A 27,184-nucleotide genomic window follows, 5' to 3' on the forward strand; every position below is an offset into this window, starting at 1 on the left:
GCACTTAAAATGTAAGTAATGTAATGTAGCACATTTTCTATTTTCACGTTTGTTTGTGTGATTCTTTTGTTAATATCTGTCTTCCCCACCGGGAAGCTCAGGAGCTCTGGACCTGGTTTGTGCTCACTGTCAGAGCCCTCTGGTGCTTAGCAGGTGCTCCACAGGCAATTTATTGATTGAATAAATGAGTAAATGATTCCTCAAGAGTGTTCAGAGGGTGTTGCTCTTCAGGGAAATCTTGAAGTCTCTGCCCTAGAGCAAACAGGAGCTGGGGGTGGGAGGGGTGTGCAAGAGCTCCACCAAGGAGATGGCCCAGAGCTGCTGGTCCCTTCCTGCACTTGTCATCCCCCTGGTGCCTGTGACTCGGTCCCTGACCACCTTCCCATCCCCATCTAGCTACTCTCCCCACTGTTTCTGTTGCCCCTACAACCCTGTTTCTCCCCAGGGTGTGTGTGTGTGTGTGCGCCACATGCTCTCCTCCCCTGTGACTCTCTCCTTGCTTCTCTTCACATGGCTGGCTTCCCCTCAAGTTTAAGTATTTGTTTATTGTCCCTGTATAAGTTAGAAGCTTTGGGGCACAGGGAACAAAAAACCAATTTGCAGTGACTAAACAGTCAGGGAAGGAGTTGGCTAATTCAGTGATGCTCAAGGTCAGAGGTTCTCATCTGGCTGCTCTGCCATCCTTGATGTTGGCTTTGTCCTTAGGTTAATTAGCAGGTGGATGCAGAATTTTAAGCAGCCTACTAGGACTTCATATCATACAAGCAGGGTTTTCTCCTCATAATGTATATTAACTATTGCACTGTGACAAATTATCACAAAACTTAACAGTTTAAAACATTTATTATCTCACAGTTTCTGAGAAGTAGAACTGGTTGGTTCTAGCTCAGGGTCTCTCATGAGGTGACAGTCAAGCTGTTGGCCAGGACTGATGTCATCTGAAGGCTGGCCTAGGCTGGAAGATCTGCTTCCAAGCTTATTCACATAGTTGCTGGCAGAAGGCTTTGGTTTCTTGATATGTGGGCCTCTCTACAAGATTGCTCAGGACTGCAGCTGCCTTCCCCAGGGTGAGTGACCCAAGAGAGAGAGCAACCACAACAGGCTTCAGTATCTTTCACAGATTGGTCTCAGAGTGACACACCATTGCTTCTGCAGTATTTTACTGGTATTTTGGCCCCACCCTGGTACAATGTGGTACAACAAAAGGATGTGAATGCCAGGAGACATTGAGAGATCATCTTAGAGGGTAGCTGCTACATTGTGGTTCCTTTCAAGTGAGAGAGCCTTTTCCAGAAGCCCCCAAGTGGATTCTCTTCACACTTGTTGGCTGGAATTGTTCATGCCTAATCAATAGCTCACAAGGGACTTGGGGCCATCACTTTTGGCTCACCACAATCATGACTGATCTCTGGAGCTTGGATCTGCTAAAGCACAGGGTGGGGTCTAGGAGGAAGATGGGTACCTGAACAAATCAGGATTGTGTGGAATGAGGAAGGGGTGACGGCAATGGATGTCGAGTAGGTGGCCCACAATGCCTATGGTGCTTACTGTTAGACTGTAACACACAGGACAGAGGTTACATCTTTTCCTACTACTGCATCTACATTGTGTAGCCCAGGCCTGATGCAGGGTAGATGTGACAATATTTGTTGAATGAATGGATAAATGAATGAATTCATGAGCAGACTGAAAGACCATAGAGCAGGGGGTCTAGGACTGGTACCGGCAGGTAGGGAGAGGTATCCCTAGGCCCTAGGCCCCTTCATTTCTTAGAACTCAGGAATCCACCTACTCCCACCCTCACTACCAGCTCCAAAGATAGACAGGTTTGGCAGAATTATTCTCACTTTATTTCTGGAGAAGTTTGATCAGATGCAATAACACTGATTCCAGGCGAGGGCGGGGGAATGGGTTCCCCTGAAGCAACCAGTATCCTGTGGCCCAAGGTGTCCCCCCATTCCCAGGCCTGGGTTCTCCCTCAGTTACAGTTAAATAGAGAGAGGAAGATCTCCCCAGGGAGCATTGGAAGGAGGGTTTTCCTCCTGCATCTGCCCCCTCCACACAGAGGCATCTGAGCACAAGCTATTTACAGTATTCACATCCAAGGTACCCCACCAAACCAAGGCAAATACTACAGATGGCCTTGCCCCAGGGGGGAGGCCAGAGAAGCTGTGAGTGTATGTGTGTGTATGGGGGGTGTCTGCGCGTGTGAGCACACGAACGCACTGAGGGGCAGGGTCTGGCTCCAGCCAAAGAGACATCAGTCTATAAGGTGCAGATTAACAACAGAGAGGACCCATCCCCAGGGGCCCAGGCCACTTCCATCTGTGTTCTGTCTCTTTCTCCTCCAGACATCCTGGTAGATGATGCAGAGGAGCCCTCACAGCCATGCCTGGATCCAAGGCAACCCCTTAAAGGACTTCTAGGGGAAAGGAGGAAGGGTAGAGTCAGGGAAAAGCTTGCCTCTTGGGGTCTTCAGGGAGCAGCAGGGAGAGCCTCTTGCAAAGCTCTAAGAAGAGAAGGCAGGGCTGGGGGATCTGGAGAGGGATGCTGGGAAGGTTGGATCTGGGTCCAGGAGCCAGGGGTCCCTACCTGTGACCTGTGGAGGCTGCACCACAGCTTTCTTGAGGAAGGCTTCTGCTTCTGCAAAGGGCAGGATTGCCTCTGGTGTTCGACCCAGACTCTTGTCCCCAGAAGGTCCCTTGGGGGAGAAGCCATTCTCTTGGTGTGCTGGAAGAGGCTGCAGGCCATTCACCAGGGACCCAGGTAGCTCCTTGCTTGGCAGGCTGTGAATGAAGGGGCCATAGTTAGCACCTTGCCTCCCAGTCCCCAGGCCACCCCCAGGTCCAGCCTAAGGCTGCCTTCCTGCTCAAGGTCCCTAGGGCTGGGAGCTAGTACCTCCACTGTGGCTCCTGGGGAGCTGGCTCCTCTTTCTGCACAGCTTCCTTCTGCAACCCTGAGGGTCGAGCCTCTACAACTTTCACAGAATCTGTCAGGGAAGGAATGGTCATTGGCCAGTGGCTGGCAAGTGATGCTGGAGGTTGGGGATAGCAAAAGGGATGGAGATAAGGGGGAAAGGGGCTTTACCTGTGTCAGAATTGTTGGCTTTTGCCTCCTTTCTGTCCTGTTTCTGCTTTGAAGAGGAACAGCAGTCAGATCCAAGGGCTATCTGGACCCATCTGACTGTGGTCCTCAAGTCTTCCCCATCTGGGCCTCCCCCACAGCCTCCCTCCTTCTGTGGATGCCTTTCACATCCTCCTCCCCTCCTCTCCCCAATCCCTATTCCCAACCCAGGAATCCTGACCTTGGTTTCAGCAACTTCTGACTTCCGAGTCCTCTTCATTATCTCCTCCAGACGCTGTTTGGAGGCCCCAAACAGTTAGGCCCAAGCCCCGGCCTAATCCTAAACCTCCCACCAACCTCCCACCAGCCACCCCCAGCTCATAACAACTCTTTTCAAGCCAGGAATCAGAACTGGCCCCAAGTCCTCATCCCACCCTCTACAAACTCTGGGCTGGGCCGTCTGGTTGCATTCAACTATCACCACCCAACCCAGATGCAGACCACGCCCAGTAATAGACCACGCCCACGTGAGCCCCAAGGGCTGCCCACACACCTTTCTGCGCTCTTGCCTCTCCTGTTCCTCTCGCTGGAAGTGCTTTTCCCGCTCCAGACGCTGCCTCTCTGCTTCTTCCCGGGACCGGGCTTCGGCCTCCTCTTTCTGCCGAAGACTCCAGTGAGCTTGGGGCACCTGGCTCCAGCCCTCCTCCCTCCCAGGCCTTCCCGCCAGCTGGGGCACCTGCTTCTGCAGCCGCTCTTGCTCCTCCTGCTCCGCCTGAGCCTTCTCTCGGGCCTCCTGCTCCTCCCGCCTCTGGGCCTCGGCCTCTCGCTGTGCCCGGGCCTCGGCCTCCCGCGCCAGCTGCTCCTCCCTCATTCTTCTGAAGGACAGGGGAAATGAGGCTCAGTCTGAGCCTCTTCTCCAGGCCACAGAGGGCCCCCTCATTCCCCGAGGGCACACTCACTTGTCCCTTTCTGCCTGCAGCTTCCGTTCTTGTTCCTCCCGCTCCCGCTGCTCCCGGGCCTGGCGCCTTTTCTCAGCCAGGAGTCGAGTGGCCTCTTCTCGGTCTGTGGTGCCAGCCATGGGTTTGCTAGGGGTCACTGGGGGAGCCGGCGCTGGGGGTGAGGTCAGGACAGCAGTACCTGGAGGGAAGCCAAGACCAGGGAGTCAGCACACATCTGTTCAGGCACCTCTGCCACCCCAGCTTACCCTTGCTTCCTGGACCTCAGAGGAACCCACCCACTAAACTGCTACCATCCACACTGAGTGGCCTGTGTTCTGAGGGCTGAACCTGCTGGGGGCAGTAAATATTTATTTTTTTAGTTTTTTAGGTGGCTACAGTATCTTTAATTTTTATTTTTATGTGGTGCTGAGGATGGAACCCAGTTTCCCACTTGTGCCAGGCCAGCGCTGTATCACTTGAGTCACAACCTCAGCTCAGCCCCTCTTCTTGTACCGGTCCCCAGGCATCTCTGGTGGCCTGTACCCCTGACCACCTCCCATGCAGGCCAAGCTGGCTTCCCTCGCTTTCCACTTTCTCTTCATGCCCACCTGCAGGGATCTCTGCTGTGGGCTGCTCCTTCTGGGGCTGGGCAGGGGTGGGCGAGGGCACAGGTGAGGGTGCTGGTGAGGCTGGAGCTGCTGGCTCCTTCTCATCGCTTGCCCTGCTCTTGCTCTGGTTCTTGTCCTCTGGCCCTGCTGTGCTGGGGCTCTCCTTTGCCTCCTCCTTCCTCCGAACCCGCCCCTTAGGTGATGCGGTGATGCCTCTGGGGGACGGTGGTTTCGGAGGCAGAGTGTGTCCTGGCCCTGGGCTGGGGCAGGGGGAGGCAGGCCTGTGCCAGGAGGGAGAGGATGGCCGGGCCTTGGACTTGGAGCTGAGAGAAAAGAGAGGGTTAGAACTGGAGGGCAGAGAGTGTTCAAGCATGCACACCACTCTGAGCATCACCTCCTCATGGAAACGTCCCTCCCCCAGGCTAGGTCAGCACTCCCCACCTATGTGCTCTTACAATACTATATCATTTCCTCTTAGTGCATACTCTCCAGTTTGTAACTGCATATCATTTGTGAGATTTCTTTCTTTCTTTCGTTACTGCAGAGTGAACCCAGGGGTACAAAACCACTGAGCTACATCCAGCCCTTTTTATATTTTATTTAGGAACAGGGCCTCGCTAAATTGATTAGGGCCTCACTAAATTGCTGAGGCTGGAGATCCTCCTGAGTTAGCCTCCCAAGCCACTGGGATTACAGGCCTGTGACCCTGTCCTGACTTGTGAGATTTTTTTGATTTATGTCTGTACTCTTGTGTGTATTATACACACACACACACACACACACACACATACACACACATTATATATATATATATATATATATATATATATATATATAATCTGTAGATGGACATGATAACTTTATTTTGTTTATTTATTTTTATGTGGTGCTGAGGATTGAACCCAGTGCCTCATAGGTGCTAGGCAAGTGTTGTACCACAGAGCCACAACCCCAGCCCTAGCCAGTACTCTTTTTTTTTTTTTTAATATTTATTTTTAAGTTCTAGGTGAACACAATATCTTTATTTTACATTTTTGTGGTGCTGAGTAAAGAACTCAGTGCCTCCTCATGCATAATAGGTGAGCTCTCTACCACTGAGCCACAACCCCAGCCCCCTTAGCCTGTACTCTTAAAAAAAAAAAAAAAAATTGTAGTTGTAGATGGAGATGGACAGCATGCCTTTATTTTATTTGCTTATTTTTCTCGTATGTGGTGCTAATAATTGAACCCAGTGCCTCATGCATGCTAGGTAAGCATTCTGACACTGAGCCCCAGCCCCACCCCAACCCCTCTAGCCTGTACTCTTTTTTTTTTTTTTTTTTTTGGTACTGGGGATTGAACTCAGGGCACTCCACCACTGAGCCACATCCCCAGCCTTATTTTGTGTTTTATTTAGAGACAGGGTCTCACTGAGTTGCTTAGTACCTCACCATTGCCGAGGCTTGCTTTGAACTCTGATCCTCCTGCTTCAGCCTCCCTAGCCACTGGGATTACAGGGGTGCACCATCACACCTGGCTAGCCTGTACTCTTTTTTTTTTTTTTTAAATTGTATATCAAATAACCTTTGTTCTATTTTATTTATTTATTTTTTAATGTAGTTCCAGGTTTCGAACCCACCCAGTGCCTCACGCATGCTAGGCAAGCACTCTACCACTGAGCCACAACCCCAGCCCCTAGCCTGTACTTTCAATGAGAGCAAAAACTAAACCTGACTTAGCTCACCAAAGTGCTTACCATAGTGTCAGGCACTGTTTTAAATATTGAGGTGCTTCAGTAATCAAAACATGAAAGAGGTCAGGCACCGTGTCCCTCGCCTCAATCCCAGGGGCTAGGGAGGCTGAGGCAGGAGGATTAGAGTTCAAAGCCAGCCTCAGCAAAAGTGAGGCGCTAAGCAATTTAGTGAGACCCTGTCTCTAAATAAAATACCAAATAGGGCTGGAGATGGGGCTCAGTGGTGGAGTTCAAACCCAGGTACCAAAAAAAAAAAAAAAAAAAAAAAAGGAAAGAAAGAGGGAGAGGAAGGAAAAGGAAAAGAGCAAGATAGAGAGAAAAGAGAAGGAAAGAGAAAGAAAAAGGGAAAGGAGAAAATACAAACTTGCCCTGAAGGGGCTGGGGTGTGGCTCAGCAATAAAGCAAACAAAGAAAATAAAGATACTGAGTCCATGTACAACTAAAAAATATTTTTTAAAAAGGTATTGTGTTATGTACAACTAAAAAAAAAAAAAAAAAAAAATACCCTCAAGAAACTTTCATTCTAGAGTGCCTGCCCAGCAAGTATTTGTGAATGAATGCGTGTATGCATGGCCTGGGTGGTGCAGGGCCCGCCCGCCACTTGCACCCACCTGAGCTCAGAGGTGGTGCCAGCAGAGAGACGAGGCCGCACAGTTGCAGGTAGCGACTGGCGCTTTTTGAGGCTGCGCTCCCGGGCCAGGGCACTCTTTTCCTTCTCGTTTTCCCTCTCCTTATCCTTCTTCTCCTTTTTCTGCACCTGGCAGGGAGGGGAGGAGAGAGCGGGAGAAGGGGTGCTGAGGTCAGTGCCACTCGTGCTCCTGGGTACAGGCAGCCTGTTCCCACCTGCGCTGCCACTCACCGGAGAGGCCTCTGGCCGACGGCGAACCGGAACGGGGCTGCCCCCGGCGCTGGGCTTGCGCCGCTCTCCGCGCTCCCCAGCCGGGGTGCAGCGGTGCACGCTCCGGGGGGCGCTGCACAGCGGTGTCAGGGGGCTGGCGGAAGCCGAGCGCGGGCAAACGGGCACGGCTGCGGAGGTATGAGTGCGGTCGGGGTGCGGCCCAGGCGCGAGGCGGGCCCCTGCCCGGCCCCTTGTGGGGTGTCTCCCAGAGCCGCTGCCCCTACCCTGGTCACGGCCGTTGCGGGGCAAAGTGACTGCACTGCGACTCCGAGCCAGGAAAGAGAGGGTGGGCGTCATCAGACGATCCACTATGCTGCTCTCCCATGCACTCAGCTGCAGGCTGCGATCTAGGGGGAGAACACCAGAGAAGCAGGTCACTGCAGGCGGAGGTATAGGAGGGGATAGGTACTGTCCTCAAGATGAGCTCAAGGATTCTCATCCAGAATGAATCTCCTGTTGAGTCACAGGGGGCCACACTTGTCCTTCCTGAGATCTGGACCTCCACTGCCTACCCAGACAAGAAAACACTTCCCCAGGTAACACCCTGCATGGCTTCAGGATTCTGCCTACCACTGTCCCCAGATGAAGTGGCTCGGAACTGTGAGCATAAGAAGCAGCCCTGCAGGATTGGTGGAAGACCCAATCCACCTCTTCCATGTCCCTCTGTAGGGTCCTGCCTCTTCTGCTCTCAGAGTACTGGTCTGGGGCAGGCATGAGCCTGTGCATTTGGGACAGCAAGGATCCTTGGTTCCTCTGATCCAGTCTCTAGAAGTCCTGTGCCAGGGTGAGGCTACTAGGGGGCCTGGCTGCCCTAGGCCACCCTGCTCTGTCTCCTCAGCTGCTGGGTTATTTTTAAGCGTCAGTCAGGTGGGGTTGGTGCAGCAGCTGATTTGGTTGCTAGGCAACAAAGCAACCAAATAAAAGCTAAAGAAACTTATAAATAACTCCTACCATGGCTCCTTTCATATGTAAGCACCAGGGCATGGTGGGAACGCAGGGACTGTGCCACCCTGGTTAGCCACAGCTCTGGAACTAGCCAAGGCCTTGGCTGGGGCTCTGAAGGCAGAGTGGGGCAGGGTTGTATGGACCTCCAGGGTGGAGCCAGAATGACCCCTGCACAGCACCCAGGCCAATCTGACACATGGGGGTAAGGCCATCTGTCTCGGGTTGGCCCAGGCCAGCTGGCTGAGGTTGGAGATAAGGCTGCCAGGCTATTCCCACTCTCAGCCACCACCCCAACTTGCTCTTGAGGCTCCTGCCAGGATTTCTGCCCTGTGGGCCATTGTCCTTTGTCTCTGTTCTCCTCTCCTGCAGGGCACAACTCTGTCCTCAGGGTCCAGACCCAAATGCCGGCTCCCCAGAAGGGCATAACACCCTGGTTGGGATCAAATGGGGATGGGGACCTGGAGTCTGTGAGGGCTCCAGGGACTGATGTTCTGGCTGGCTCTGGAGGAGGCCTGGTAGGGCTACAAGGGGCTCTAGAGGGGGAAGGCTGGGCCTTCTCTTACTTCTACTGGGGGAGTTCCAGAGCGTGGCAGAGGATTTTGAGAGCCGCTTGTTGATTATAGAGTCCACGTGTTTGGGCAGGTTTACTGCCGACACGGAGCACCTGCTCCCACCTGGAGGGGAAAAGACACGGCATTAGGGCCGGGCCAGACAGGAGCCAGGGGGGGCACTGAGGCCTTCCATGCAGGATGCTCCGAGGGCAGGGTGGGAGAGGGAGGAGTGGGCAGGCTAGGATGGGGAGGAGGAGGCAGATTTGGTCCTGGGAGGAGGAGGATGAGGGGTAGGTGATCAGAGACAACTTGGGTTGGGGGAGCCGACAGAGAATGAGCAGAGGGAGGAAATGGTGTGACTCTAGAAAAACTACAGCCTTCCTGGCCAGACCAAAGGAAGCCATTCCCTAGGCTGGGTGCTGCAACCCTTCCCCACAACCACCCAGCATTGGCACTTGCTGACACTGCCCAGCCAAGGCACTATGGATACAACACCCACATACTGGGACAATGCAGACGTTCCTGAACAGAAGAACCCACACACAATCACTAGCACAAATTCACATATTCATCCAGACACACAAAGACAAAGACATGCAGACACAGGCATATAGAGTGGTAGGTACTTATGCATATGCACATGTGTGTGCAGACATGCACAGACAGAAACACGAATAGCAGACAATGTGTCAGACCCAGATGCACACAAAGCATGAACACATTGAAGCAACCTGACCATGGCTGATATTTATAACAGTTAGCATTCATGGATGCTTACCATGTGCCAGGCACTGTGCTGGGCACCACACACCTGTTACCTCACTTGATTCTCCAAACATCTACCTACAATCTCGGAGGCAAGTAGTATTGTTATCCCCATTTCATGATGAAGAAAGTGAGATGTCGAGAAGTTAAAGGTCACAGCACAAGTGCCAGAGCTGGAGCCCCAGTCTGTCTGACTTAGGAGCCCTCACTGAGGTACACAAGGCCACAAATACACCATTGCAAACATGTCAAGCTACACAAAACAGATCCATGAGCACATACGCTAGAAGGTAAGAGCTAGAAATACTGAATTTTGCCATTGCATAAAGACATCCAAACACAGTGGTACATACATGCTGGCAAAGAATCAGACCAAAATCTATGATGAGTCTACATGAAGATAACTCAAAGACAAAAATCTACCTTCCAAGAGAGGGGGTGACAATTTTCTTTAAATATCCAGTGTCTGCAGGGCATTAAAATCCTCTTTTATGTATCATCAACTAATAGTAATTGACAGGAGGAAAGAAGACTACTCCTAAAATGACAGAGGTTTGAAGAGCAAACCAAATGGAGAGACTCCATCTCTGATTTGATAGTGGAAGGGACGATTCGGTTTACAGACCACTCCAGAAAAACAGTCACGAGAAGCCAGACACACCTGGTGCAGGGAGCCACCACCTCCTTATATGGAAGTTGGCCCCTTCCCCACTTTGCCAGACCTCGGCCTTGCCCATCCACCCATCAGCCCTTTCAGGCCACTCACTGGTCTTATGTCCTGGGGAGCTGTGGTGCAGGGCCCCTGCCCAGGACCAGCGCTGCTGCCGGATTTCAGCCCACGTCTTCTTCACTGACCGCTGGATGGCTGCTTCATAGCGCTCCTGGAGAGAAGTCTGGGCTCAGAATCATCTACCACATCTAAGAGAAAGCCTTTTTTCTCCTGTGACAGTGCCTCCCCCTACCCAAGCTTTTCCTGACTCACTGCAGGTAACCAGGGTTACTGAATCCTTGCTGTGATTAAGGATATGTGCAATAGATCCCTTTGGACTTCTTGGAGAGTTTTTCACTGTGCCTGAGTCATTTCCTGGGTGTTCTGAGCTGTTTCTCTGAGGATGGGGTGGGACTCTCCCTGCCTAGAGCTCCTAGGCAGAGCTATGTCCCACTGGCAGGGAGGGTCCTGACCTTGGGGATGTTTCCCCTTTAGCCTGAGGTCACCTGGCAGGGTCAGGCATCTACCCATGTGGCAGTGCTAGGCACATACACACAACCTATGCTATACACACATACACACACACACACACACACACACACACACGGGCACAGTCACAGGGACCCACAGTGGCATGTAGGGGAGCAAAGGCGGCCCAGGGTCACAGATGGGACCAGTGGAGACACAAATACCCATGTGCATACAACTTCCAGTTCAAGAACATGCAGGTCCCAGCGTGCAGGGCTGTGCAGGCCCAGTACCAACCAGCACCTATGCACCTTGTTTTTCTCCAGCTTCTGCCGCTGTCGCTCCTCCAGGGCAGCTCGGCGTTGCTCGGCTTTAAGTCGCTGTTCCTCCAGCCGCCGGCGGCGCTCCTGGAGCTGCTTCTCCCGCAGGGCCTTGGCCTTCTCCTCCTTCTCCAGCCACACTGCCTTCTTGGCCGCTGCCAGGGGAAAAGGAGCCAGGTGTGTGAGGGGTTCTGCAGCAGGTCTGGGCCAGACCCCTCCCTGAGACCCTAGCCCAGGTAGTCTCTCTCCTGCCTGCCTAGATGGAGCCTCCACTCCCAGACCCCCTCTCACATTGAAGGGCTTCCTGAAGACAGGCTTCACAGGAGGCCTATTTCTCCAGCATTGGCCTCCGGTTTCTCGGGACTGAAGGAGAAAGGGGCTCTTCAGTGCAAGATCCCCATCTGACTTGACTGGACAGATATCCATGTATTGTGGTTAAGAGCGTGGATCTGGGTTGCGATGAGGCCTCTGGGTTTGAATCTCAGCTACTATACTAGCTGTGACTTCATCTCTCTGAGCCTCAAAATGGGCGGAGAGGGTTAAAGGAGACATACAGAGTGCACATGAAGCGTTCCAGCAGCAGCAGCATCATTCACAGGATGCTGAAGGTGATGATGACTGTGAAGGGGACGACGAGGACGCCTCCACACTCACCCAGGTACTTGGCCCGCTCTTCTCGCCGCTCCTTTGCCAGCTTGTGTCTCTCTCCCGACTTCTTTACATCTTAGAAGGAACATGCGCTGGTCAAAATGTCTCCCCAAGGAGCAGTCAGCCTGGGGATCCCTCTGCCCTGCCCCTCTCCCCCTTCATCTTCTCCAGGGAAAAGGGGGTTCCCTCAGGCGGCACTGCCCAGTGCTAGAACATGAGCCAAGGGGTTTGGGCCCAAGACCAGGGACTTCACACATACCTTGCTTGGTGGGGGGGCTGTCGGAGGCTGGCACTGCAGTTGGGGATGGCTGGCTACTCCTTCGAGAAGGCCTGGCATCCCGTGGGCCTGTGGCTGGTGGGGTGGGTCCCCTGCTTTTTGCTTCTGAAGAAGGGGATTCTTCCTGCAGGGGGGCTGGCCTAGGCATCACCTGCCCCAGTGGACTCTCTGGTCCCTCTGGGAGCTGTTTAGGGCTAGAGGCATTCTTCATGGCAGGAGGGGTGTCCGGGGGAGTGTCTGGGACCAGGGCTGACATTGGCGGTGGCGGTGGTGGGGGTGAAGGGTCTCCTTCTGGAGAAGGTCTTGGCTCTGGGGGGATTCTTGCTATCATAGCTGAAAGACCAACACAAGAGAGGAGTGAGGGTCAGATTGTATATCTGGACCATTGGTTCAATACAGAGCTATCTCCCTTGCCCAGTGGACTTATTCATTTGTCGGGTCCAGTGTGGACCAGACATTAATGACATATGGTGGAGAAACAGCAGAATCTCCGACTTTGAGGAGCGTGCCCTTCGGCAGGGCAAATAAACAGCAAGGTGGTTCCAGGAGAGGGTAAGCACCACATCCTGAGCAGCACGGCAGAGATGGTGGACCTGCATTTGGAGGGCTTCCTGAAGAAGCAGCAGCCAAGCTGAGATCACTAGGATGAGTCGGAGTTGGCAAAGCAAGGAGAAGAGGGTTCTGGCAGAGAACAACATGTGCATGGGTGGAAATGAGGAGGGTGTGTTGGAAAAACTGAGAAAAAGTTTGAAGCCCTTGTTCATGCACCAAATGGTAATGACTGTTTTTCATGTCTTTAACCCCACCCTTCCACTCTACCTCTGCACCTCAGTGCCCAGGCCAAGGTCTGGTTCATAGAGGGTACCTGTGCAGGGCACACGGGATTGACTGGGAGGAAGAACAGAAGCATGGGCACAAGTGGGATGCCTGTGTTGCTGGAGTCCCCAGTGCAGCGGACAACCAGCTCCATCTACATCTATTTTGCAGTCTTTCTTTTTTTTCCCCAGCCGCCCTCAGTTTCTTCTTTTAAGACATGAATATTTCATGAACCTTATACAAGACACCAAAGTGCCCAGTAAGGAAGAGAAACAATTTGGCAAATATGCATGTACATATGTGTACACGTGCATGCCAAGGGGCAGTGGAAAGACAAGCTGCAGTCACGCAGCTGAGGGCTCAGTTCTGATTTCACCACCTCAGTCAGGGAGGAAAGTCCTACCTCTCTCCACAGGCAACCTTGGACAAGCCACTCAACCTCTGAGTCTGTTTTCATATCTAAACAGGTATAAAGAGCCCAAGCTAGTGGGGATGGCAGTAGGGTACTTAGCACAATGCCTATGTCAGTAATAATACTACACTCCCTTTTTCTGTGGGTCTTGTGATACCTCCAGGACTCTCAAAGAGTATTCTCTGGCCTGGTATTGTGGTGCATATCTTTAATTCCAGCCACTAGGGATGCTGAGGCAGGAGGATTGCAAGTTCAAGGCCGGCCTCAGAATCTTAGTGAGACCCTCATCAACTCAGTAAGACCCTATCTCAAAATTTAAAAACAAAAAAGGCCAGGCCAGACACAGTGGCTCACGCTGTAATCCCAGTGCCTTGGGAAGCTGAAACAGGAGGATCGCGAGTTCAAAGCCAGATTCAGCAAAAGCGAGGAGCTAAGCAATTCAGTGAGACCCTATCCCTAAATAAAATACAAAATAGGGCTGAGGAGGGACTGGAGTTGTGGCTCAGGGGCAGAGCGCTTGCCTAGCATGAGTGAGGCACTGGGTTCGATCCCTGGCACCACATATAAAATAAAAACAAATAAAATAAAGATATTGTATCCATCTACAACAACAACAAAAACAACAAAAATAAGGCCAAGGATGTGGCTCAGTGGCCAAGTGTCCCTGAGTACAATCTCTGATACCACCCCCCCAATGATTAAAAAAGGGCTGGGGATGTAACTTAGTGGTAAAGTGCCCCTGGGTTCAATCCCTAGTACAAAAAAAGAAAGAAAAAAAAGAAATCCTCTGCACGCCTATAATCCCAGCAACTTGGGCAGAAGGATCACAAGTTCTGGGCCAGCCTCTGCAACTTCTCAAAATAAAAACACAGAAGGGCTGAGGGGGCAGCTCAGTGGCAGAGTGCTTGCCTAGCATGGGTGAGGCCCTGAGTTCCATCCCCTCTACTGAAAAACAAAAGTATCCTGTGCATGGTGAGCCCTGATGCCATCTGCTGCTGTCCTGTGGGCACCAATGAGATGGGTGGGGACACAACCAGCAACCCGAGAGAGCAGGACAGTGTCTGTGTGAAGGTGCATCTAGGGAAGCATGCTTTGCTTTTACTGAGGGCCTGGCCCACTACACTAGGGCCCTGTTCTGGGAATTCGGACCCTCTGTGTGTGAGAGAAACTCCCATTCCTGGGAGTTCAGTGGTGACTGAAGATGTCTCTGGAGTCCAGATGCCTTTCTCAGGGAGGTGGCAATCTAAGGGTTGTTTTGGTCTCTGAAGCTAGACTATTCGAATATGAATTCTGGTTCCCCACTGTGTGACCTTGGGCCAGTGACAGACCCTCTCTGTGCCACAACGCCTGTCCTATGAAATGCAGACATTACCTACCTCACAGTATTGTGATGAGTGTCACTCACAAACCATTAGCAGTACTACATTCATCAAGAGCTTCCTATGTGTGTGCAGTGCTTTTTACACAAACTTGTTTTACTCCTCAGGAAACATCTCTTTCATACTGAAGAGGAAAGTAAAGCTCAGAGAGGTTAGGTAGAGTAATTTGAGGTCACAAAGCTGGTAAATGAAGAGGCCTAGACTTGAACCCAGCATCCATCACCAGAACCCACACCCTTAGGCAGGGGACCCTCCTGCGTCTGTCTCAGGCTTCTGCTCATTCCTTCCCTTCCAGCTTCCTGTGCTCCAAGTAAGAGCCCCAACTGAGGCCCTGTCTCCCAGTGATCCCTCCAACTCTGCCAGACCCCTAGGCCCCATGACAGGCCACCCGGCTGTCCCCATACCAGCTGGAGACCGAAGCTTGGTCACTGCCAACCTGTTTCCCAGCCAGTTGCAAACTCTTTAACGCCAAACGGCAACAAAACTAGTGGCAACCACTCAGTGAGTAGTAAGCACCCTGCCATACAGCCACTTTGAGAGGCAGACTCTTACCCCATCATACAGTGAGGCAACCAAGGCATCCCACTAGCTGATTCACCCAGGGTCATAAAACTGGTATGTGGCAGAATAAGGATTTGAACCCAGGACTGTCTGGGGCCACAGTCTGGGTGTGTGAGTATCAAGCTTAAAGGCTGAGGGCGAGGCCCTTCTCCAAGCACCTGTGCGTGCTGCAGGTGTTGCAAGGAAAACTGGTAGGCGTTGTTGTCTACACCTAGGAAACTCACACCCACCACCCAGGCAAGGCAGTGAATCCCCAAGTAGGTCCAGATGAGTCCTGTGCAGGGAGGCTGGGAGGAGCTCAGCCTATAGCAAGAGACGTGCCCTGGGCGTGGAAAGGTCTTAGGCTGCAGACTTCGACATGCCTGAGTAGATCCTGCCTCTATGTGGGACCCTGGGCAAACTCAGAACCTGTGCAAATCTCAGTTTCCTCACCGAGTTGTTGGTACAGATGTGAGAGGGTATGTCACCTCTGGTCCCTGGCAGGGACTCATTAAGCAGTATCAGGCCCGAAGAATCTGTCTATTTCTGACCTCTACCAAAGAGCCCACTCTGCCCAGCCTTCACTCCACTGCTTAGTGACCAGGCTTTTCTCAAGTGAACTCCATACCACTAAGTCCACGAGCCCCTTTCCCATCCTTGTCCTGTCAGCTGCATTGGACAGGTGGACCCTTCACTGCTCCTTCAAGCACCTGCCTCAGTTGGCTTTGGAGACCACAGATCCCTGTTTCCTTCTGCCTTGCTGGCTGGGACTTCTGCCCTCTCTGCTGACCCCTCCCTAACTTCCTAACCTCTCCAGCTGCTGCCCCAGGGCTCAGCTGCACAAGGAACTCACCTCTTCTCTGTCCCCACGCTCTCCCTTGGTGATCTCATCCAGACTCAGGGCTTTAAATACCATCCCTTTGCTGACGACAACCAAATTTGTTTCTCCAGCCCAGACCTCTCCCTCCAGGACCAGTTTCGCTCATGCAACTCCTACTTGACACCCCTGGATGCCCCAAATTTAACACATCCAAACTCAGGCTCCTCTTGCCCCCAGCCCTGCGCCTCCCCCAGTTTTCCCTGCTCAGTTACTTCATCCTCCAGCTCCTCAGGCCGCTGAGTCGTTTCAGACTCATTTCTTACATCGTATTCCATGTCTAATTTCTCAGCAAATTCTTTTGGCTTTCTCTTCAAAGTACATCCCAGATCCAATCAGTTCTACCTCCACTTCTATCACCTCGACTTGAGCTACTATCATTTCTTACAATACTCTTTGCTCCCACTCTTTTCACAATATGGCAGCCAGGGGGATTTTGTTTAAAAATAAGTCAGATCATGTCACTCCCAGACAAAATCCTCCCCAACCTCCCCATCTTGTGGGGAGGGAAACCCATAGTCATCACCATGGCCTCCGAGACTCAGGGTATCCTCCCTCCATCTGGAGCCTGCGGCCTCTTGGACCTCATCTCCCCCTCCCTCCTCCACCTGCTCAGTCTCTCCAGCCCTTACTGTGTCCTCTCTGCTGGAAAGTCACTGCCCCCATATTCTGCTGACCTCATTCCCTCACCTTCTTCAGATCTTCATTCCAATATCTTTTTCCACAAAGCCTTCTCTGACTCCTTACTTAAAACTCATTGGTGCACACCTGTAATCCCAGTGGCTCAGGAAGCTGAGGCAGGAGGATCTCAAGTTCAAAGCCAACCTCAGCAAAAGCAAAGCACTAAGCAACTGTAAATAAAATACAAAATAGGGCTGGGGGTGTGGCTCAGTGCCCGAGTTCAATTCCCAGCACTCGCCCCCCAATAAATAAGTAAAACTATGAACTACAGCTGGGCATGGTGGCTCATATCAGTCATCCCTGTGACTGGGGAAGCTGAAGCAGGAGGATCAGAATGTTTGAGGCCAGCCTCAGCAATTTAGCGAGGACCTAGGCAACTTAGGAAGACTATCTCAAACGAAAAAAAAAAAAAAATCATGTAGCTCAGTGGTAAGCACCCCAAGGTTCAATCCTCAGTACCAAAAGAAAGAAAAACAGAAAACTATGAACTGCAGTGAAAGTCTCCATCTCCTTCTCAACTGTCTATTTTTTTTTTTACTCCATTTTTCTCTATAATCTCAACCACCATTACTATTTTTTTTTCTTTCTTTTTTAGAAATGGGGTCTAGCTATGTTGCCCAGCCTGGTCTCTAACTCCTGGGCTCAAGCAAGCCTCTCACATCAGCTTCCTGAGCAGCTGGACCAGGGGTGCACAGCCCCACGCCTGGCTGCTAACCCCATTTGAACACTCTCCAACTGCTGGACTATAATCTTCATGAGGGCACAAAGTTTTACCTATTTTGTTAAGTGCTCTAACTCTAAGGCCAACAGAGTCTAGCACATAGCTGTTCCACAGATAATCGGGGAATGAAGAAATTAAAAACCCCACCCTGGAGGGAGCATCGTCGCCCTTCTTACTTGGAGGACTGCAAAGTCCTGCTCTACCACACCTACTGCTGCTCTCTCCTGAGCAACCAGAGTGATCTTTTCTTTCTTTCTTATTTTATTTATTTTTGTTCTGCTTAATGAATCCAAGGCTGAGTTACCACTTTACGTCACCATTCCTTTTTTTATTTTGAGACAGGATCTTGTTAATTCTGAGGCTGACCTTGAACTTGAGATCCTCCAGACTCAGCCTCCTGAGTTGCTGGTATCAGCACCAGGCCACAGTAAGTTTTTCTAAAGCAGATCTGAATAGGTTTTTCTTCACCACTTGAGACCTCTCAGTCAGTGCCTTCCCATTGCTCTGGAGATAAAGGCAAAATGCTTCAATCGGATCTACAAGCCTGGCACAGTTCTGAAGTCCCTGTTCCCCGCCACCATACATCTTAAATCTCTTCTACCTTTCTCTTCTCTCTTGCTCTCTGAACTCCAGCCACACTGACCTTTTCTTTAACTCTGATAATCATCCAAGCTCCTTCTTTGTCACAGGGCCTTTGCACATGCTCTTTCCCCTTCTTCTTCTTCTTCTTCTTTTTTTTGTTAACTCCTACTTAACCCTTCAGATCTTTGTTTAGTCATCATTTCCCTGGTGAGGCCACAGAAGGATAAATCTCTGACTAGGATAAATGCCTCCACTGTACACATCTGCAGCTTCATGTGCCTTTATCTGGAGCACTGTCTCTGTCAGACCCCTCCTAGACTGTGAGGAAGAGCTAGGCCACCTCTGCTTTGCTCACTGCTGCATGCCCGGCAGCTCCCATTGTACCAGGTCCACAGAAACAGTGGGAAATGCTGCTCTGCCGTGAGGCGGCCCTGGCCTAAAGCAGGCGCATATGAAGGGAAAGTTTCACTTTAAAGAAGAGTAGGTCCATGCAGCAATTTATTGCAAAAAGAACAAACACTCGAAGGGAAGCAGAACAACCCCATCTCAACAGAGTCTGGGCCGTTTCCTGGACTAAAGTACTCAGGTAGAAGTTAACAAAAATAATACTGAGTGTTTCCTCCAGAACTGAACAAGAAAAACTTCTCAGGAGGCAAACAGGGCATTTGGAACTCCTCTTGTGACCTGGCAGACTGTTGACCCTGAATACAAATGTTTCCTCAGAATGATGCCAACTCTCATGAAATGTCATTGGGACAGTGTTATCGCAAACAAATTGTATTAAACCAAGTTAACTCCTTGGTTAATTATCTATAAGGTATTGTTGAGTCCTTTCTCATTATTCACATTTTCCTTCATCAGATGTGATCCTTCACTGAACATGTTGGTGCACATCTTTAATACCAGAGAATCCGGAGGCTGAGGCAGAAGGATTGCTAGTTCAAGGCCAGCCTCAGCAATTTAGCAATTTAGTGAGACCCTGTCTCAAAATAAAAATTAAAAAGGACTTGGGGGGGACATAGCTCAGTTGGTAGAGTGCTTGCCTTGCATGCACAAGGCCTTGGGTTCAACCTCTAGCACCACCAAATAAATAAATAAATAAATAAGGACCTGGGATGGGGCTGGGGTTGTGGCTCAGTGGCAGAACACTTGCCTAGTGTGAGGCACTGGGTTCGATCCTCAGCACTACATAAAAATAAATAAAATAAAGGTATTGTATTCATCTACAACTAAAAAATATTAAAAAAAGAAAAGAAAAAAGAAAGAACTGGAGATGTACTTCAGTGGTAAAACACACCTGGGTTCAATCCCCAGTACCAAAAATAAAAGAAATGTGTCCTTTGGCTACTTAATTTTTATCTTATTTTTGGTCTATGCTAGATTTTGAGGTTTTAAGCACTGTCAGTTTTATTCTGCTACGTTGATATCCACCAGAAGTATTTGCTGAGAACTGGATAAGAGACAGATAGTTTGTATTTATTTCTTGGCACAAAGAGCATTAGCAGGGCAAAGGTGCAGGATCTGGTTGCAATTGTGGGGTCAAAAGGTCCTGGGTTTGGGCTGGGGCTGTAGCTCAGCGGTAGAGTGCTCCCCTGGCACGAGTGAGGCACTGGGTTTGATCCTCAGCACCACATAAAAATAAATAGTTCATCTACAACTAAAAATTATTATTATCATTATTATTATTTTTTAAAAAGGTCCTGTCTTGCTGGGGCGCAATAGCACATGGCCGTAATCACAGCAACTTGGGAGGCTGAGGCAGGAGTTCAAAGCCAGCCTCAGCAATTTAGTGAGGCTTTAGCAACTCAGCGAGACCTTGTCTCTAAATAAATATATATATATATATATATATATATATATAAAGTAAATATATATTATAATAAATAATATATATATATAAATAATATATATAAATAATATATATAAAATACCTCTCTCTAAATAAAATATTTATATGTGACTCAGTGGTTAAGTGCCCCTGGATTGAATTCCTGGTACCAAAAAAAAGTCCTATCTTCCCCAAAGAGACTGCATTTGGGGTCTGCAGAAAGATTGGGGCCAAGTCCTGGGGAGTGCTGTGACATGTCTGGGGTACTAGCCACCACACCACCCTCTGGAGCTGAAGTCCCTTCCTCCTGCCCTCCCTCACCCTACCCCATCAACTCCTGCTGGGCCAAACAGTTGCATTCCTTTTCTTTTAGTCCTGGGGATTGAACCCTGGAGCACTTTACCATTAAGCCACATCCCCAGCCCTTTCTAATTTTTAATTTTGACACAGGTTCTCACTAAATTGCTGAGGCTGGCATGATCCTCATGCCTCAGCCTCCCAAATCGTTGGGACTAAAGGGATGTGCTGCCCTGCCTTACCCAGTCTTGTCACAGCACTGATAACTCAATCTCCCTTCCTCTTCCCCCATCAGTGTGAGATCCAGAGAAGAGATTGCGACTTGATCCTTTTCCAACCCCAGAGCCTCATACAGGAACTGCCTGGCACAGAGTAGGAGCTTGTGTCTGCTAATGAATACTTGGATGGATGAATAAGTGGATGGATGCGTGGATGGATGGATAGGTAGATGGGTGGATGGGTGGGTAGGTGGATGGGTGGAGGTGCTGTGAAAGACTGTCTAGAAAGTACAATCAGGTCCCAAGGTGCTCCAGGCCTAAATGTCTCTCTAAACCCTAAATGTCAAGGTCATATCAGCATCTTGTGTGTACCCTGACAGCTACTGCTCCTAAATCCAGGAAGAGAAACAAACTAATTTGGGGGAGGTGCTGGGGATTGAACTCAGGGGGCTTTACCACTGAGCTACATGCCATCCTGTTTTGAATTTTGAGGCAGGCTCTTGCTGAGTTGCTGAGAGTCTCATTAAGTAGCTGAGGCTGACTTTGAACTCCTTCTTCTGCCTCAGCTTCTAGTGGCTGGGATTACAAGCATTCACCACTGTGCCCCACAAAACAAACTAATTTATTAAAGTCCTATCACAGGCACTTTCCCTGTCTCAGTCAAGTCTTATGACAAGCCCAAAGGGAAAGTACCACGAATGGCCCCTGTTTTACAGGTGAGAAAACTGTTACTCAGACAGGTTATAAGTGGATTGTTCATGTCGGAGTCAGAGGTAGGATTGGAACCCAGCTTTGTCTGATGACAAAACCCTTATGTCACGCTGTTTCTGGTATATGGTCACATCACCCCTCCCCGAGGCACTGCCTGTTCCCTAAAGAAGGAAGTGACTTGTCGACTCCCGGGGAGGTTCCCCCCACAAAAGCAAAGGGTGCAGGGTGCAGGTGGGGCAGAGAGGCACTGAGCTCAGAGCACAGGAATGCAGGGAAGGCAGGCTCTTGCCCAGGCTGGCCACCAGGAGACAGGGAGGGAGGTACCTGGACAGCGGGGAGCAGAGGGGGTCCAGACAACACACCAGGAGGAGAACACATAGGAGGCAGAGGCATGAGACAAGTGAGACCTCTAACAGAGCCCTCCTGGCTCCTGAAGTGACAACACCAGACCAGACAAATGAAGACAGAGAAGCAGGTAGAGGGCAAAGACACACAGCAAGATGGAAAAGGATACACCAGAGACGGGAGAGGCACCAATAGCATACCTGTTTGCACAGTGGACATATGTCCTGCTTTCTCTCACAACACACAGGGACACACACACATCCTGAGACAGACAGACATACATACACAGAGCCAGGTACCCCCTCTGAGCACAAGGGAAACCTAGAAACACATTTATGCACAGATACTCCATGTCCCCCATATATTTATCCAGCCTTGTCCCGGTCACTTCTGCCCTCCCTTTCACCTGGGCCTGGGGAAAGTCTGACTGGCGACAGGGATGCTGGGCTTGTGACAGGCCCAGCAAACTGCACTGAGCTCGTTAGTTCATTCCGTCTTCAGGCCTGATAAGGCAGACATTATCAACACCCCACTTTACACATCAGGAAACAGATTCAGCAAGATTATGACACATGCTTAAGCCACGCAGCTTGGTGGGTAGCAAAGGGGTCTGGAAGCCATTGGGGTGACAGTCTCTACCCCTCAGTCTGCTATCCAATGGGGCAGCTTCCTGGGTGTCCCTGCCTTCTGGAGATGTCTGGGCTAGAAGAATGAGGGATGGGTAGGAAGGACAAAGCTGGGGAAGCCTAAATGTGGGACTGAAATAGGAGACTCTCAGGGGCAGCATCACTCCTGGCCTGGAGTGACTGGGAGGGTGCAGCCTGCCCCAGCCGTTGGGCTATAGGGCACCAGGGCCAGGCAGAGGCTTCTGTGGATGAGAAAGCCCAATAAAGCCAGGAGCCCTACAGACACCACAGATCTGAAGGAGCTCTCTGGCCCAGCTGGCGGCCATTGTTCCAGCCTCCAATCAGGAGCACCCACTTCCTGTTATTTTAGGCGGCAGGAAATGACCCCATCCCGCAGCCTGGGCTCCACCAAGTCCCTCCCTGAGCCTGAGCAGGGAAACCCAGGCACAGGCCCAGAGGCAGAGGGCAGGGTCCAGCCCTAGGCCAAGATCTGGGGATGGCCCATGAGCTAGATTGTCATGGCCACTAGGGCTGTGACTGCCTTCTGGTCCAACTTACTCAGACTCCAACTAAGTAGGAGTCACAGGGAACTCAGAGGCTGTGCTGGCTCTACCTCTGCCTGCCAGAGAAAAGATCAGGCAGTCCCCAAGACCAAGACGCCCTCAGGAGACCAGTTATGGAAGAGAAATGGGCTAGACCCTGTCACTGGCCAGCTTGGCAATGATAAATCAGTATAGAGGTTTGGTGCACAGACTGAGTTCAAATTCTGCCTCTGCCAGTTCCTGTGTGACTGGAAGCAAGTAACTTTGCCTCTCTGGGCCTCATCTGTAAAATGAGAATAATATCAGTTCTACTCATGGGATTGTCTTGTGAAATAATGAGAAAAAAAATGAGACAATGCACATAATGTGATGAGCATTATGCCAGGCACAGTGAAGGCCCTTAACAAATAGGAGTGGGAGACAATAGAGGGGAGATAACTTGGATTACCAGGGAGTCAGCGTCACATCTTTTCCTATAGTTGGTGAGGAGCACTGAGGGAGGGCAGCAAAACTGATCCCCACCCCCTTACCAGGCTCTCTGCTCCCCTCAGGGTAGAGCCGCAGCTGAGAGGTGATGGAGGAGACACTGGAGGCTGTGCCCTGGGGTGCCAGGCAGAGCAACCACCAGCCAACAAAGCTGCATTATCTGAGCCCGGCTCTTTGGCTCTCTCCCTGGCCCCAAGGCCCAGCAGGGACCCAAGGACATGGTTTCCAGCTGCTTTCCTCCAGGCTTGGTCAGACCTGAGACCTGCCTGATAGCCTTCAAATGCCACCACTATAGTCTGGGCCCTGTTTTTAGCCTCCAGCTCCTTCCCTCACCTCTGCCCCACCAAGAGCAGGTGCCCATCTTGGGGAGGAGAGCCAAGCTGACCTAGCACCCCTCCTCCTCATTTGCATATGCATGACTGCACATCAGGGGTTCATCAGAGGCCTCAGGACTCACCAGCCCAAGGAGGGACAGTGGGAGGTGCCAGTCAGGCTAGCTGATGTATGAAGAGTTGTGGCCCCTTGTGCCAATCCCAGCTTCTACTCATCCTTTCAGGTCCACATCAAATACCTCCTCCTCCTCCAAGCCTTCCACAAGCACAGCACACTGTCCACTGTATCACCACTACACATGGCTTCCCTCCAGGTGAACATCCCCTGCTTTCCCCTCTACACCAGGCTAGGAATGTCCCCTATTCCGGCTGAGCCCGGGGTAGGGACTCTGTTCTCTATGTCAGCCAAGCCAATACCAAGCTGCACAGTGGCACATCAGCACAGTGCAGGATGTCTGCACCTCTTGGGGCTCTTCTCCTCTCCTATTGTCACATGTCTGTGTAGCACTCTCCTCCCCTGGCCCCCTGACCTCTTGGCCTCCTGAAGTTCTAATTCATCACATCTTCTCCTCCTCAGGCCTCTGAATTAGAAATAATACCAACAAAAATCAAAGTGCTGGCATTTATTGAGAACTAATTCCACGCAAGGGCCTAGACTAAGAATTTGAAGTATTCATTTCACTTAATGATCCTAATGTCTTTATGAGATCATTTCTAACATTGTTCTCATTTTATCAATGGGAAAACTTGAGACAGGCTAAGCAACTTACCGGAAGTCACCCAGTAGTGTTATGTGGTGGAATTTAAATTGTTTGATTCCAGCGTCTACATTCTGAAACCAACTACCTCCCAGTTCCCACCCCCACCTCCCCCATATTTCATCCCTCCCTCCTGGCACCAGTTCCAATGAGCCTAACCACAATAATGGTAATAACACTTTATTGTGGGTGTCTGGTGTCTGCATGCCAGGTTCCTTCAGGTTCATCATCTCTAACTCTCACACCCCACATGGTTGATAACACAACCCCATTTTCCAGGGGCAGAGATTGTGGCTCCAGGAGGTAATCACTTGCTCTAGTCCAGTAGTCAGTAACCATCTAACTGGGATTTCCACCCAGGTTTTCTAACCCAAAAGCAGGAGCCATACTGTCCCCTGACCCGTGCTGCCTGCTGTTAGTGCTCCCTGTGCAAGTGCACATGGGGGCAAGGGGCCTGTCACGTGCACTCAGAGCTTCAGGCCCAGGTCTCAGACTCTCCCAGGGCACACGCTATGGGCACGACATTTACTCCCAGGAAGCCCTGTCTCACTGGGACTCCTGTCACCTTCAGTTTCTCTCTGTGTAGGGACTAGCCACCATCCTGACTCAAGTTCTCATATAATTCCATTTAGACCCTTGCGTAAACAAAAGTTTCCCAATCCAGGACCCTGTAGGCAGCTCCCTGCCCTCACTTATGACCCTGATTCAGCTCAGAATCCCATCATACCCTCACATTCAGTCTATACTCCCCACCCAAGTGTCCTAGTTATAATCTAGCACCTCTCTAGCCCTTTAGGCCACCACTCCATCCACTCCATGTATACTCCAGTGCCCGGGGACTCTTAGGTACAGAGGGTCTGTAAGCAGATGGATGGATCAGGCAGGGCCTCCCTGGGTATCCCCTCCCAGGATCAGAAGAGTCAAAACAGATGCAGACAACCTTGTTTCCAGCAGTCTACACATCTAAAACCCACCAGTTTGACAGTAGCCTCCTCTCCTTAGCCTCCTAGCTCCCACACCTACAGGGTCCATTCCACACACCAATGCTGGCATGGGGAGGAGCCCACCCACAGCCAAGCAGCCCCACCTTGTCCCGGGCTCTCTCCGCACCCACAGACACTGTTTCATCCAGGTCCCATGCCCCAGGGGGCAGGGAGGTGACTGGGATTAGGCTTAGGACTCCATGGAGGTGTGGGGACAGGGCCAACTCCCCCCTGAGTCAGTGGGAACAAAACTTGGGTCCTCAGTAATCATGCTCTTCCCTCCCCTTCCAGGAAGAAAGAGAAAAAGCCCTCCCTCCACCACCAGGCCAACCAGAAACCTGTCCCCACCCCCTCATCAGCTGCTCCTAGATCGAATGGGATTTGCAGAAGTCCTGGGCAATGGTGGTTGGTGGGGTGTCCGGTGGGTAAGGGAGCTTTGGTTGTCTGGAGCCTGGAGAGTGCGAGTGTGAGTGTGCGTGTATGTGTGTGTTCTGTAAATAAGGGGGGAGGTATCCAAAAGCTCAGGCTGAAGAATGATGTGGCAGGTCCGGGGAGTCCAGACCAGGAACCTTCACTTCATTCTGCAATGCGAGACTCAGGCCCACAGGCGCGGGGCACGAGGCGGGGCAGGACAAGCAGATTTACTTATGTCCCCCTCCTCCCCAAATCAGGCTGGGTGGGCTCCGGAGTAGGCCTGGCTGCTGGGGAGGCGGCCCACTCCCCAGCTCCCGCCCTCGCCCCAAACAATGCCGCCTCCCCCTCCCCCTCGCCTTTATCCGGCGGGTTACTTGGCAGCCGCCACTAGAGACCTCCCCCTCTTCTGCCCTCCCCTCCAGGCCGGCTCGCAGCAGCAACAGGCCCTTTGCGCGGCAGCTGGACGGATGGGGTGGGGGAGAGGTCTGGGCCAGGGCCTGGGAGTGGAGGGACTAGGACCTAGGCTTCGGTATGCAGGGCGCCAGGCCTGAGAATCTGGATCTCCAACACACATTCAGGCTAGGGCCACACGTGTCCACACGGGATGGGGAGAGGGACAGATGCCCCAGCTCAGTTAGAAGACGATCTTCTGGGCCTGGGGTGGATGGAGAAGAGGGGTGGGGGCAGGGAAGGCGAGATGGCACTGGGCTGCGGTGGAAGGGTCATTCCAAAATTCCCGAGCTGGTCCCCGTGGATCTCGCCTCCCAGTGTGTCCTGGCACCCGGGGTGGGGGAGGGGGCAGCTGTCAGAAGATGCGTCGGTGGCCCCGAGCCCCGGCCACCACCGCAGCCTTTATTTTTAAACTTCCAAGTGGTCAGAGGGCGCGGCGGGGGAGGGGTACCCGCCCAGCAGCCGGCCTCATCCTCGGCCTCCAGGCGGCCCTGGACCTCCCTCCCACCTCACTTCTGTGTGGCTCCCGGCATACCTGGGGGCGCACCGGGACCCGGCTCCGCGTGCGGGCCGCTCTCCATGGCTGCGGCGTCACTGGGGGTCTCGGGGGTCTCAGCGGCGGCGGCGGCGGCGGCCCGAAGCCAGGACAGGGGTCCCGCGGAGCATCACGCCGGGCCCGCCAGGCGGGCAACGACTCGGAGGCGGCGACGCTCCGGGAAAGTCGAGGCTGGTGGCCTGCGAGGTTCGGGGTCGCCGGCCGCCCACTGTCTATGGGTTCTGGCCGAGATCCTGCTCGGTGCCCGGCGCTGGCCCAGTCCCGGCCGCGGCCCAACCCTATTGTACCGCCCGGGCTGGGCCTGGCCTCTTCTGCTGGAGCGTACCAAATGCAATGCAGGGAGAGACGTCCCTGAAGAGTCCGGGGACAGAGCCACCACAGGCCCACCCTGCCCGCCCCGCCCTGCCCTGGGTCTCGGCGCTCAAAACCTCCGGACCTCCATTCCGTGGCCCACGCAGAGGGGGCGCCGCGGCTTTGGGAGGACACCGGCAGAGCTGCCTCCCCCTGCGGTCCCGCGTTGGTACGCGCCACCGCGCGAGAAGTCTATGTAGGGAGCGCTCGGGTGACTCACCCGCCACTGGGACCCGAGGAGTGGGGAGTGGGGCTGGGAACTCGCAATCCTACCCTGGATCCTGGGGGCTATGGCTTGGGGTTGAGTGGGCAGCATCGAGTCTAAATTCTTTTCCAAACCCACCTCAATCTAAATTC

The 27,184-nt window shown here is 52.0% G+C and overlaps 1 protein-coding gene across 7 annotated transcripts; it reads right to left on the reverse strand.

Moving 5' to 3' along the window:
* Positions 1–1,827: 1,827 nt before the first annotated feature.
* Map7d1 (MAP7 domain containing 1) lies at positions 1,828–26,762 on the reverse strand. Of its 7 annotated transcripts, none has more exons than XM_076860750.1 (18): positions 26,456–26,762; positions 11,905–12,255; positions 11,652–11,720; positions 10,989–11,152; positions 10,267–10,381; positions 8,748–8,858; positions 7,464–7,586; positions 7,201–7,367; positions 6,953–7,092; positions 4,610–4,932; positions 4,023–4,200; positions 3,800–3,938; positions 3,617–3,721; positions 3,305–3,358; positions 3,088–3,133; positions 2,899–2,989; positions 2,593–2,786; positions 1,828–2,422 (listed from the first exon to the last, which is right to left on the reverse strand). In XM_076860750.1, the coding sequence occupies exons 1-18, from the start codon at positions 26,499–26,501 to the stop codon at positions 2,412–2,414; spliced, it is 2,427 nt and encodes an 808-aa protein (XP_076716865.1). In that variant the 5' UTR covers positions 26,502–26,762; the 3' UTR covers positions 1,828–2,411. The 7 variants fall into 7 exon arrangements, with proteins under 7 accessions (XP_076716865.1, XP_076716864.1, XP_076716862.1 ...); XM_076860749.1 differs by having other exon boundaries at positions 3,088–3,130; positions 6,953–7,098; XM_076860747.1 differs by having other exon boundaries at positions 6,953–7,098.
* Positions 26,763–27,184: the final 422 nt, after the last annotated feature.

Source organism: Callospermophilus lateralis, chromosome 7 (genome assembly GCF_048772815.1).
Source record: "Callospermophilus lateralis isolate mCalLat2 chromosome 7, mCalLat2.hap1, whole genome shotgun sequence".
In the NCBI taxonomy this organism is placed as follows: Eukaryota; Metazoa; Chordata; class Mammalia; order Rodentia; family Sciuridae; genus Callospermophilus; species Callospermophilus lateralis.